The sequence below is a fragment of the Drosophila gunungcola genome, assembly GCF_025200985.1.
Source record: "Drosophila gunungcola strain Sukarami chromosome 3L unlocalized genomic scaffold, Dgunungcola_SK_2 000003F, whole genome shotgun sequence".
Taxonomy (NCBI): domain Eukaryota; kingdom Metazoa; phylum Arthropoda; class Insecta; order Diptera; family Drosophilidae; genus Drosophila; species Drosophila gunungcola.
In genome coordinates, this window is record NW_026453179.1 from 5204829 (window position 1) to 5218108 (window position 13280).

General features: G+C 41.0%; 3 protein-coding genes across 3 annotated transcripts; 1 reads left to right on the plus strand and 2 right to left on the minus strand.

Moving 5' to 3' along the window:
- Positions 1-3065: 3065 nt before the first annotated feature.
- On the minus strand, positions 3066-4427 carry LOC128258689 (cyclic GMP-AMP synthase-like protein). Its single transcript, XM_052990484.1, has 2 exons — positions 4174-4427; positions 3066-4028 (listed from the first exon to the last, which is right to left on the minus strand). Exons 1-2 carry the CDS (start codon positions 4340-4342, stop codon positions 3124-3126), a joined length of 1074 nt encoding a protein of 357 aa, XP_052846444.1. The 5' UTR covers positions 4343-4427; the 3' UTR covers positions 3066-3123.
- A 524-nt stretch (positions 4428-4951) lies between these two features.
- LOC128258685 (uncharacterized) lies at positions 4952-7718 on the plus strand. Its single transcript, XM_052990479.1, has 3 exons — positions 4952-5813; positions 5873-6538; positions 6596-7718. Exons 1-3 carry the CDS (start codon positions 5070-5072, stop codon positions 7421-7423), a joined length of 2238 nt encoding a protein of 745 aa, XP_052846439.1. The 5' UTR covers positions 4952-5069; the 3' UTR covers positions 7424-7718.
- A 768-nt stretch (positions 7719-8486) lies between these two features.
- LOC128258688 (adult enhancer factor 1) lies at positions 8487-12923 on the minus strand. Its single transcript, XM_052990483.1, is given in 3 exon segments — positions 8487-10354; positions 10418-11447; positions 12640-12923. Coding segments are annotated over 2 exon segments (1398 nt in total). The 5' UTR covers positions 11232-11447; positions 12640-12923; the 3' UTR covers positions 8487-9770.
- Positions 12924-13280: the final 357 nt, after the last annotated feature.

Consider the following 13280-nt stretch of genomic DNA (forward strand, 5'->3'; position numbering starts at 1 on the left):
CTTTCAATGTTCAATAGAGCGAAAACTATTTTTTTTACACTTAATACAAACAAATTATTTCGTCAAAATTCTCAATCAATTTGTGGTTCCCCGAATTATAAAATGGAAAACATGCATACATGCATATGTACATACATACATAAAAAAACCAAACATGCATACATACATATGTACATACACACACATGTAGCTAGGTTAATGTATAACAGTTGATACATACATATGTAGCTAGGGTTCCGTTAATGTATGTATAACAGTTGATTGCTGTGTAGGCTCATTCTCTTTTAGAAAATTAAACAAACTCCTTTAGTGTGCGAATTTACACTCAATGAGATAAAAATGAACCTCGATCTTTTTAATGATGGGAATTATTCTTATACATATTCAATGTATGCCCTTCCGGTTTCCCCCGAAAAAACGAAAACTTAGTTTCTAACACTTAATACAGACAGATTATTAACTATTAAAATTCTCAGTCACCAAATTTTTGGGGGTACCGAGTTGTGAAAACGGAAAACATGCATATGTATGTACATACATATGTACATATGTATGTGTTCTTTATCGTATAACTCTGTATGCTGCGTATGCTTGTTCCTTCTCAAAAAAGTAAACATACTCCTTGGGGGTACGAATCCAGAGAAAATAAACATACATATGTACATAGATGCTTTTGTGTTCTTTTATTTACAAAAACTCAGCAAAAAATGCAAACCATAATGCTTTTGTTCTTGGATATATGTACTATTTTTATTACAAAATTTACAATATTCTAACCAACTAAATTTTATAATAAATTCTTGTCCAAACACAGCAAAACTAACGAGAAATAACTCATAAAACGTTTTCAATTCATTATAACAAATTGTTCCTTATGGCTTAAGAAATCGGATAGCAGATTGTGGGATCCCCCTTTTTGATTCTTAGTTAAATGGTTTCGGTGTCTTAGTTAATACTATACTATCTATCAAATAAATCGCTCTGCTAGACCATAAATGTAAACCCCATAAAAATATAAAACCCTTTCCGGGAAAAAATGTAGTGGTAAATTACAGTAAGTACGAAAAAGTGGAATGATAATATATAACAACAAGATAAACTTAAATGTGTATAAACCTTTTAATGTTCAATAGAGCGAAAACTATTTTTTTTGCACTTAATACAAACAAATTATTTCGTCAAAATTCTCAATCAATTTGTGGTTCCCCGAATTATAAAATGGAAAACATGCATACATGCATATGTACATACATACATAAAAAAACCAAACATGCATACATACATATGTACATACACACACATATAGCTAGGTTAATGTATAACAGTTGATACATACATATGTAGCTAGGGTTCCGTTAATGTATGTATAACAGTTGATTGCTGCGTAGGCTCATTCTCTTTTAGAAAATTAAACAAACTCCTTTAGTGTGCGAATTTACACTCAATGAGATAAAAATGAACCTCGATCTTTTTAATGATGGGAATTCTTCTTATATTCAATGTATGCCCTTCCGGTTTCCCCCGAAAAAACGAAAACTTAGTTTCTAACACTTAATACAGACAGATTATTAACTATTAAAATTCTCAGTCACCAAATTTTTGGGGGTACCGAGTTATGAAAACGGAAAACATGCATATGTATGTACATACATATGTACGTATGTGTTCTTTATCGTATAACTCTTTATGCTGCGTATGCTTGTTCCTTCTCAAAAAAGTAAACATACTCCTTGGGGGTACGAATCCAGAGAAAATAAACATACATACATACATAGATGCTTTTGTGTTCTTTTATTTACAAAAACTAAGCAAAAAATGCAAACCATAATGCTTTTGTTCTTGGATATATGTACTATTTTTATTACAAAATTTACAATATTCTAACCAACTAAATTTTATAATAAATTCTTGTCCAAACACAGCAAAACTAACGAGAAATAACTCATAAAACGTTTTCAATTCATTATAACAAATTGTTCCTTATGGCTTAAGAAATCGGATAGCAGATTGTGGGATCCCCCTTTTTGATTCTTAGTTAAATGGTTTCGGTGTCTTAGTTAATACTATACTATCTATCAAATTAATCGCTCTGCTAGACCATAAATGTAAACCCCATAAAAATATAAAACCCTTTCCGGGAAAAAATGTAGTGGTAAATTACAGTAAGTACGAAAAAGTGGAATGATAATAAATAACAACAAGATAAACTTAAATGTGTATAAACCTTTCAATGTTCAATAGAGCGAAAACTATTTTTTTTGCACTTAATACAAACAAATTGTTTCGTCAAAATTCTCAATCAATTTGTGGTTCCCCGAATTATAAAATGGAAAACATGCATACATGCATATGTACATACATACATAAAAAAACCAAACATGCATATATACATATGTACATACACACACATGTAGCTAGGTTAATGTATAACAGTTGATACATACATACATATGTAGCTAGGGTTCCGTTAATGTATGTATAACAGTTGATTGCTGCGTAGGCTCATTCTCTTTTAGAAAATTAAACAAACTCCTTTAGTGTGCGAATTTACACTCAATGAGATAAAAATGAACCTGGATCTTTTTAATGATGGGAATTATTCTTATACATATTCAATGTATGCCCTTCCGGTTTCCCCCGAAAAAACGAAAACTTAGTTTCTAACACTTAATACAGACAGATTATTAACTATTAAAATTCTCAGTCACCAAATTTTTGGGGGTACCGAGTTATGAAAACGGAAAACATGCATATGTATGTACATACATATGTACATATGTATGTGTTCTTTATCGTATAACTCTTTATGCTGCGTATGCTTGTTCCTTCTCAAAAAAGTAAACATACTCCTTGGGGGTACGAATCCAGAGAAAATAAACATACATACATAGATGCTTTTGTGTTCTTTTATTTACAAAAACTCAGCAAAAAATGCAAACCATAATGCTTTTGTTTATCAGCAGAGTAAGTTTTCTAAACAAAATCAGTGGGTATTAGAATTCGCAAGTGAAAATTAAAACAAATAAAATCATATTTTTTTATTGAGCATACATATATATGAATCAATTTATTTGATTGTTACTGAATCAATACAAATTTGAGTAGTACAATATGCAAACACAGTTAGTTTAAATCAAAAAGGTTAGATAGGTCATCCAAGCTGTTCTGAATGCGAGGATCGCGAAGTTTATCGAGCACTTTCTTCGAGTTGATGCGGCATATGCGAAGCTGGTCGTTGCTCATGCGATCAAAGACGTTTTTGTCGTCGGCCCAAAAGAAAGCCAGATGTCCAGCATCGAGATAATTCACCAAGCAGTTCCACATCTTCAACAAAAGGGTGCCCTCATCCTGTTGCCAATTGATTTTGGGCAACTCTTGGAGGATAACGGTTTTTATCATGTAGCTGGTTAGATGCGGCAAACCAGCATTCGGCCTATCTGGATTCTGTTTGTCCCGAAGTCCCTTCATAAGGCGAAGGACGTTCTTTAAATTATCCTGACGCTTCATATATTCTCGCTCCCATTGCGCGGCGCAAACCAAAAAGGTGCGATCGTCATTGTCTCCCCTTTTCTTTTGCGGAACGGCGAGCCAGGAGTAATTGCCACGCTCCTTTTTAGAGACCTTCAGATCTGACAATGGCCAGGGCCACTGCGACTCAACGAACTCAAAGGCCGGCACTATATCGAATTCAATGATGCGATTTCCGCATTTGGCCTCAATAGAATGAGCGCAGCCTTGCCCATCCAATGTATACTTCACTCGGTAAACTCTACCAGAGCTGGAGCTGGTGACATCCAAATAATTATAGGCCCCAAACACACGATTAAAGACTGTTCGCAACCAGCTCTGCAATTTGTCACGAGAAATATATCCGCAATAGGATACGAATTGGTTGTATCCATTGGGTGCTCGGAGATAAACAAATCCCTTTTCATCGGCAACCGGGGTGATTTGGAACGGGAACTTGAGCTTCAAGTGCAGGTCGAATTCATCAGGAGTGCCCAGCTTCACGCGATCCAAGTAACTTCCTGTTAACAAGCAAACCAAAAAAAAAAAAAATAATAAATTAGTCACAATTTTTTTAAACAAATAATATTTGGTTACTTCTGGTGAAAACATTAAAAATACATATATATATGTACAATATATATTACTAAAAAAAAGGAAACATACCACCCAAGCTTAGACCGTCGTAGGCTTTTTTAAAAGTTGAATCAGCATTTTCCAGTTTTTCCATCACTTGGTTTTGAATACACAGTGCATCCTTGGTATACTCGCGACGATCTTCTTCGGAAATCAGCAAGCGGTTTAAGATTGTCTTTAAATTAGCAGAAAAACTCATGATTACTTTTTCTTGTTCAAGTTAAACTTTGCACGACAAGCTTTAGCAAACGAATGGCAATTGTAGAAGTTCCCCTTTTTAACAACACCTCGGTCTTTTGGTTAACAGCAGAACAACAGATGCATTTTCGATAACAGCCGCTCTGTTTAAGTTTAAATCCAGAGTTGCCAGTACTCAAGAAATTATACATTTAAAAATAACTACACATTTATTATTTTAACATTGCAATACCTTTATCTCTAGTATTGATGTTGTAAACGTATGTCTTACATTTAACGCTCTAAACAAAAATCGATCTCTTGAATTTTGTCTTTGGTCAAACTTGTGACTTGGGCCACCTTTTTTTAAGGATAATGATACAATATGTATGTAATTAACCATGCATCGGCGGGTGCCTGTGTGAATGTGTGCAGACGCTATATAGCGCTATTAGCGTGCCAACTAGCACGGATTCTCATTAGAAAGTGCAGAATTTTGACCTATTTATATTATTTATTACTAAAACTGATAGATGTCTTAAAAAATAATTGTTTTCAAGGTGTCGTTTTTCTACGTGTTCACACCGGCTACATGCCAGAAGTAGAGATGGCCGCACACCATTAAGGATTATTCAGGCGGTTCACGTACGGTCACACTAAAATAAGCGCCGGCAAATGAAGACAAACTGCGCATTTTATTTAATAGTATTTGACCGAATTTGCTAGTGATTTAAGTGTTAAAACCTTAAATGTCTACTACAAATGACGAAAGTTCCCCGCTCAGGGGGAAAACTAGTTCCGAAACAAAAGATTTGGTCGTTCAACAAGTATCCACGGACACTGATATGGAACTCGAACACCCGGGCTCAAATGAGGAAAACAATGCTCGACAGGAATTCACACGAAATACGGATAGCGTAGACACAATATTAAATACAAGTTCTCGACAGGACTTCACACGAAATACTGACAGCGTAGACACAATATTAAATACAAGTTTAGATATGGTAGAGACCGTGATAGATGACAATGATAGCGCAGATACTGTTCCCTTTATTCCGCCGCCAGACTCGGATGTGGAAATGGTCTCTGCGAAGTCGGAAGTCATATCAGAGTCAGAGCCGGAGAAGGTTGCCGTAAGAAAGGAGCGCCGCAAGAAGACCAAGGAGCGACCTGCTCCACCGGAAGCTCCTCCTCAGAAACTCAACTGGAAGTGGAACCTGCGCATTCTGATCTCCAATCTGTACATGAAGAGCGAGGACCGCCTGCCGGGAGCTTGTGTCCCCAAGTGTCTTCATAATACCAGTCAGTGTACGGACAAGCATCGCTGCTCCATGCTCCCGGATGCTCCCAACTTCACGGCCGTGCAGGCCTTACGAACCACGCTGCATGGCCAGCACTACGATACTTTTCTTGACATCCTGGAGATGATGGTGCTGCAGTGCGTCTACCCCGGTGAAGGCGTCTTTGATAGACTTATTGACATGGCCATGGTAAGGATGACTTCCTCATGTCTTGTTTACGTTTGTAATCGAATTCTGTATTCTTGCAGATCCTGATTGCTAAGGAGATGAGCGTCAAGGAGCTGGGCGACACCTACAACAAGCTGATACGCACCTTTTTTCTGCTGGTCGACGCCTTTCCTCCCTGCTGGACCGCCTTGCGTCCATACTACTTAAACTTCCTGGGCGTGAAGAATCCCGCCTCGCGTGAAACGCGTTCCAATGATTCTCCCCAGAAGCTGCAGTTCTATCTGGATCTCCTAGAGGAGAACCTTCCCCAGTGCAGCGATGATGATATACGTGAAAACACCAAGTTTTACGAGAAGTTTGTGTTTAACTTTTCAGAAGAGGAGGATGCCAATATGTCGCAGGAAACTGTCTTTTTGCGGCATGTTCAGGAGTACGACTGGCTGAGTGGCAAGCTCTGTCTGGACGACTTCAAGAGAATGTCACCCGCAGTCCGTCTGGCACGGCTTTGTGATGTCCTAAACATGCTGACCTGGGTGCTGGAAATGGAGTTCCTCTCCTGGCTGGATCACAACAGGCTGCGTCAATCGGAGTCTGAGTTGTTCCAAGAGGACTCAAAGCCATTTGCCTCTATTGTATTCGGAATGTCAGTTAGCACGCGACTCACGGACATTGTTAAACAAGTCATGAAGCTTTTCGGACAGGCAGCAGCCAAATCCATGTACCCAGAACGCCAGAGAATTCTCCAGGTGAGTTTTGACATCATCTGTTATTAAGACACACATTTAAATTGCTCTTTCCACCAGCGCCTTATATCACTGATTGTAGAGGTCAGCAACACGGCAGAGCTAAAGTACGTGGACAATGCAGTGATCTATCCGAATCTCGGCCCCCAAACCCGTGTCCTCATCGACGACTTCTTTAAGATCTTCAAATCGCAGAATCCCAGGCACATCAGCACCTACATAAAAACCATTCCGCAGTTGGATCAGCCGTATCTGCGCTTCGAATTTACGGATCACTTCCTCCAGTTGTTTTACTTGTCCAAAAAGCTTCCTTTTGGACCGGAGAAGGTGGTCGAAGAGTTTACGACCCGTCAGTGGGTAAATTACAAACCAAAGATCGAGATCGAAGGGAACGACGATGAGCAGTTGTCCCGCGAGGATTACCTGGCATTGCTACTCAGCGCATTGAAGGACTATGATAAGTGGCTGAATCTCGGTGGCTTTTGGAAGTATCTGAAAAGCAAGGAGCACATTCAGCCGTTGCAGACGAGAACCAGTAGTCCGCTGGCCACACCAGTGGGCGTGATATCCGGCGACACCGGTAAGGTGTTCATGTTAGACGAGATGGAGGAGGAGGTGCACACCTGGAAGAAGCGTATGAACACCAAAGTAATAATTGCCCGACCCAAGGTGAATCTCCCGGTGGCCAGGATCAATGTGGCCAAGATGTGCTTGCGATACGGCGAGGATGTGCGACAGATGCGCTTCCTGCGACGACTGCTGCAAAAAACAGTCCAGGAAGAGGTCGACGTTTCGGAATGGTTGATCTATCTGAACGAGTTCCTGGGCGACGACGAGCCCATGTCGCAACCGGACTCGGCATCTGCCACCGAATCGGATGAGCCCTGAGTTACCTAACTCTATTACACTAGATCCTAAGCTCAAGTATGTTTTTTAGGCCTATAATACCAAAAGTTCAATTAATTTTTAGTTATTCTAAGCTGATTGAAAACGCTTAGCGATTTTTTTGTATTATGCTAACACATTTTTACCGAAAAGGGTCAAATAAGAATGCATTTGATTCATTGCCATTTGTCATAGTTTTCGTTTGTGTATTTCTCCATTGCAAATATATATTTATGCTGTAACTAAATACACAATTACGTACACATTTACATATAAATACAGCTACTGCGCATGTACATACATACATTAATAAATATATATGTGTATAATTATACAATATTATCGCGATTTGTTTTTAAGCCTTTTGCTTGTTTGTTTTTTTTGCAGTTCCTCATCCATCTGCCACCTCGTTTTGCCTAACGTTTTCTTGTCTTTGTTCATTGTATGTCTAAATTCTTTGCAGTTTTACATTTTACACACTCAACTATCATTAAATTAGACTCTTATATGCTAATCTCACTACATCACTTATATGTAAAGTATATGCATACGCGTGGGTTTAGGGAAGCAGGGTGCAGAGCTCAGATTTGAAAATTGGGCAGAAATAAATATTAGGCCTGCATTTCACTTTATGCTTGCCGGGATCTTTGATCCTATAAGATTTCCGCATTCAAGATATTAACACATATGGCCCAAAGCGGATTCAAGCGTTGCTCAGATCATTACTCTGCTGGGTTGGGGTTTCGCGTTTTTTTCGTTTCTGCTGTCTTGCTTTCAATTTGTTAACACTACACATTAATCAACATTTATTTATTATTTACTCCATAAAGGCTAGGTTTCGTTTAATGTACCTCCGCTTCCCGGCTTGCAATTGATTCGTATACATTAAGGGATTTTCGTTTTTGTTGCGCTTTGAAATCTATAGGAACTAGACGCATGACGCATGAGTCTTTTGAGTGCGACACATGCTGCAGTTTTTGAAGGTATTTAAAGGCGGTCGGGGGGGATTGGAAACAAATGGCAGTCGGGCTGTGAGTAAACCAAGGGTAACATAAAAAGTCGAAGGTTGTATTTTTAGAAAATATTATTTTCTCTTTTAAAAAGGTTTTGTTTTACAATTTAGGTAAACACTCTCCTTAACGCCACTGCTTTCGCTTTTTATACATACAAATTGGAGTTGGGCTTTGTACAGAACTTGTTGCTTTCCTATCGCATAATCGTAATTAATTATCAATTAATTAGCGTTAGTTTGTATTTACTTCATTAACTAATATTTAGGCGAAGGCTAGCGTAACAGCTTTTGTGTTTCCAAATTATGCCAATGCAAAAATTAAAACTACTAAGACTAATCAAATTAAAATTAACAAAACGCTGCATTTAAAACTATGGCTCTCTAGGGACTACAAAATTAGATAGTTTCGACCACTTAACACTAATAAAATTATTTTTGTTTGCCGTTTCCGGTTTATGGTATTGTTTATGGATTTTCTGATAAGTTTACAAAATTAAATAATTAAGCTAGGAATTTTTAAAACAAATTTAATTTGTGTTAACCCAGACCAAAACGCGCCCTCACAAGATGGCGAAAAAAACGTCGGCAACTTTGACTAAGTCAACTGTCAACAACAATTTTTCTTAAACGTTAAATGCTAAATTAAACAATTTGAAAGTGAGTTGGATCAACAAATTTAAAATTTTAAAAGGGTTCGCACTTTGTGAAGCATTTTAGTTCTTTTTCTTACACGCAATGACTTTTTGCTTATTACGGGTTTAGATTTATTTTTCTATTAGCAATTTAGTTTCTTTCTAGTTGCTCCTAGTTATGGCTAGGCTTATTTAAGTGTTTAGAGAGTGGTTTTATCTATTTCTGGGGCTGAGAGGGTGTGAATGTGAGATGGGGTGCGCTGTAATATAGACAACTTTCCGCTAAGGTCTTTCTTCTGGTTTCTAGTTTAGTTTACCTTTACTATTAGTTTTAGTATTACTGTTTCTGTTTCTGATTTCGGTATTTTTTACGGTTTGTGTTTTTCTCTGGGAGCTCTGAGTGCTGGTGTTGGCGCCTTTCGGTTAGCTACTTTTGAAGCGTTTGCTATACATTCATCTTGGTAAGTTCTTAGTCACACATTTAAACCTTAACAACAACAACAATGTTCGCTACAATTAAACAACTAACAACAACGTAAGCGTACACACCAAACATGGCTCACTTCTGTCTCGATCGCTGCTCCTCCGCCTTATCCTGCTCCTGACTCTCTACTACAACCGTTTCCGGCTCCGGCTCCTGTTCCTGTTCATCCTCCTCGTCCACATTCTCCTCCTTGAGCATGTACTCGAGGAGCAGCTCATCGACTCATCCCTCGCGTTGCGTGGCCGCCGCCGCTGACGTCGTGGCTGTGGCACCATTCGATGGCGATTCCAACTTAATCACGCCCAGCTGTTGCAGTTCCTCGCGCGTGTGCTGAATGCGACCTACCACCACGCCGCCCATGGTCACGAAACTTCCGTCCGCCGTCACAGCGCCTAGCTGCATGGCGCTGGAGAGATCGCCCAGAGCCGCCACATTGAAGTGGTGATGCGGCGAGCCGTCCTGGAGTTGCTGTTGCTGATGCTGGGACACTGTCGTGGCGGAGGGCAGCGTGGTAATGGTGACTCCTCGCTGGTCGGTGTGCTGCTGCTGCTGCTGCTGGGACGGAGGGGGAGGCTGCTGGTGGTGCTGATGCTGCTGCTGGTGGTGCTGATGCTGGTGTGACTGCTGCTGGTGCTGATGGTGGTGTGCCGCCAACGCCATGCGTCCTAGTCACCCCTCCTCCTCCTCCGTTTTGATCTTCACAGGAACGTAGACCTTGTCCATGACGTGGATCTTTATGTGGTTGTTGAGCGTGCTGGACTGCCGGAACTGCTTCTTGCAGATGACGCACTCGAAAGGCTTTTCACCTGCAACAGAACATGGGAATTAGCTTTGGGTGGTTCCTGGGCACATCCAACTGCTTCACTTACCCGTGTGGATCTTCACATGGTTCGCCAGAGTGCTTAGCTGACGGAAATGCTTGGGACAGTAGTTGCAGTTGTAGGGCTTCTCGCCCGTATGGATCTTCAGATGATTCGTCAGCGTTGACGATTGACGGAAGGTCTTATCACAAACGTTGCATTTGTAGGGCTTCTCGCCAGTGTGGATCTTCACGTGGTTGGTCAGTGTGCTCAGCTGCCGGAAGCGACGATCGCAGACAGTGCAGTGGAAGGGTTTCTCTTGCTCGCGGACTGCTCCTCCTCCTCCGCCTCCGGGGGCGTTGCCCTCGCCGGGATGTTCGCCATGTCCGTTGGCCAGGTAATGATCACTGGGGATCGTCGTCGGACTGTGCGTGGTCAGGTGCGTTAGGTGTGGCGGCGGCGGAGGCGGAACCGCCGGCTGCTGTTGCTCTGCCGCTGCCGCCTGGGCCGCTGCAGCCTGAGCAGCTGCCATGGCCGCTGCTTGGGCGGCACTGTGCGCCTCCGCCGAGATCCCGCTCAGGTGCATCTGGAAGGGCAAGGGTAGTTCCGTGGGCGGCGGCGGAACCGACGGAGGTCCGCTCGATTGCTGTTGCTGCTGGTGATGCTGCTGCTGCTGTTGTTGTTGTTGCTGTTGTTGTTGTTGTTGTTGTTGTTGTTGTTGGACCGCTACCATGTGAGCAGGATGCGTGGCCTGGGTGACCGTCTCATTGTTATTGTTGTTTGCTATGGTGGTTTGGGGCTGGGCGGCCACTATGACGATGTCGCAGTTGCTGCTCATCGCCGTGGCAGCAGCATGGGCATGGGGCAGGCTCTTGATATGCATCTTGAACCGCTGGCTGGGGATAGGGACTCGGACTCGGATTCGGTTGCGGACTGGGAGCTGAAGTTGCTGGAATCTGGGAGGGCAGACTCTGGTACCTCGGTGACTTGAACAGAAAGCTGGCTAACAAACTAAGATCAATGCTTCAAAAATGCCACGACATGCTCATCTTGGTCGCTTCTCTGTTGTTGTTGTTGCTGTTGTTGCCGTTGCTAGTGCCTGGGTTGGAGAATGGAGATTGGGATGGGATTAGTCGAAGCGGCGGTATGGCTTTTTGGTATGCAAAAATATGTGAGGAATTCCCAAACGTACGAAATACCTAACTGCGAAATTATAAATCTAAATTATTCAATAGCTGACACAATTCGCTAGCTGGGCTCCCAGTTACTCCCTCTCTCCCACCCCCTATTCTCCACGCTTCTAGCGCTTCTTTGGCGCTATAAAGAATATGCAGCATCACCAAGAGATTTCAACTCAACGTGTATCTTCGTTTATAAGAGTTTTACTCGCCTATTAAAAAAACTTTCCCAATTATATTTTGTATATGTACAAGGGTAATGATTAAAGAATGTGCGGATCACACTGCTACTAAAGTTGCCATGGGGTCGTAAAAGGTCTAGTTTTTATAACTTAATCGTTTTTATAGAAACTTCAAGAGAACTTGATCCTGGCAGTTGTAATTGAGTAAATGCGCTTTTAATTTAATCATACAACGTTTTGGGTGGGAAAAAAATTGAAGAACTATACCCCATAGTTGTCAAAGGATTAATTAGACCAAGATCGCAAGAATTTAAGATACATATTGTGGCATGAGAGAAACCTTTAAGTTATCTTTAAATCGATCGGCTATATCCTCTAGATTTCATATAAAATTCGTTTTCCATATTTGTTTTTAAAGAAACATATTATATTTAAGATACATATGATCGTTAAAAAAGATTTTAAAAGAACAGTTTGATATTAATCAAAGTCGGACCACTTTTTCTACACATCGAATAGACTACTAAATTTTCCTTCTATCTTTAAGGGTATATAAACTTCGGGTTGATAGCCAAAGGGCATAAATTATAAAACATACGATTATGCATTTTAAAACAAAATAAATACGCGCGAGTTGCCTGCATGCATGTAACTTTATTTTTCGATCGCTGGTTTTTACGTCCGCCGGACAGGTTACCTGGCCCGCCCCCCGCTCACCATTCCCCCTTACACACACAGCCACAACCGTACACTGAGACCAACACACACATGGAGCACTCAGGTATCTCTCTTTTTTTTGTATTGAACTGACAGCGTGTTACTTTCTCGCAAATTACATGTGTTTTCCCAACAACTGAGCCTGGTATTCACAATTTGGCCAATTGGATAACCAGCCAAAAGCAAACAGTGATCAGCAGGATTTCAAACTGACCTTTTTTGGGCGGGCTTTTCGGGGGAGATTTTCCCTTTTTCAAAAGCAGTTTTTCCACTAACACGTTGCCTTCGGATCACCCCTCTCGCTCCCCCTTCACCAGAAACTCGCAACCACTTTCAGTCGCACACACACACTGGACACTAGCACACACACACATACACAACCGTACTGTGTAAAAGCTCTTTTGAGGTTAGGAGACATTTAATTTTGGAGCTCTCCGCTCGAAATGTCCAATGTTTTTCACACGCCTATAAACCCTCCGATTACCAGGTGATTTCAATTCCCATTTGGGTTTTCCAAGGCACACATTCGCACTCTTTTCGGGCGCCCACACATTGACCTACCTTTCCATTTTGTGGCTGTGCTGTGTGGGGCCTTTCAGGTTTAGATTTCCCCCCGTTTTACATCATTTTCCGCACTTGGTTCGGTTTTTGGGGGATATAGGCCGTCGGCAGGGTGTACGCGCTTTGCTATCGCCTATCGAAAACGGGGCCTCACAGCATTATCTGTGGCTGGGTCTTCATTTATAAAAAGCGTATAAACGTTAGAAAAATAGTACAAATATTTCTTTTCTTTTTTTACTGTTTCGCGTACAAAATAGACGCGAATGAACTAGTGCAAATTGGGGATGGGCGATA

Bases quoted from the DNA above. Each gene is read 5' to 3' on its own strand.
- LOC128258689 (XM_052990484.1), bottom strand. From the start codon at position 4,342: ATGAGTTTTTCTGCTAATTTAAAGACAATCTTAAACCGCTTGCTGATT. The intron at 4,029-4,173 runs GTATGTTTCCTT...GCTTGTTAACAG, and splicing joins CGACGGTCTAAGCTTGGGTG to GAAGTTACTTGGATCGCGTG.
- LOC128258685 (XM_052990479.1), top strand. From the start codon at position 5,070: ATGTCTACTACAAATGACGAAAGTTCCCCGCTCAGGGGGAAAACTAGT. The intron at 5,814-5,872 runs GTAAGGATGACT...GTATTCTTGCAG, and splicing joins GACTTATTGACATGGCCATG to ATCCTGATTGCTAAGGAGAT. The intron at 6,539-6,595 runs GTGAGTTTTGAC...TCTTTCCACCAG, and splicing joins AACGCCAGAGAATTCTCCAG to CGCCTTATATCACTGATTGT.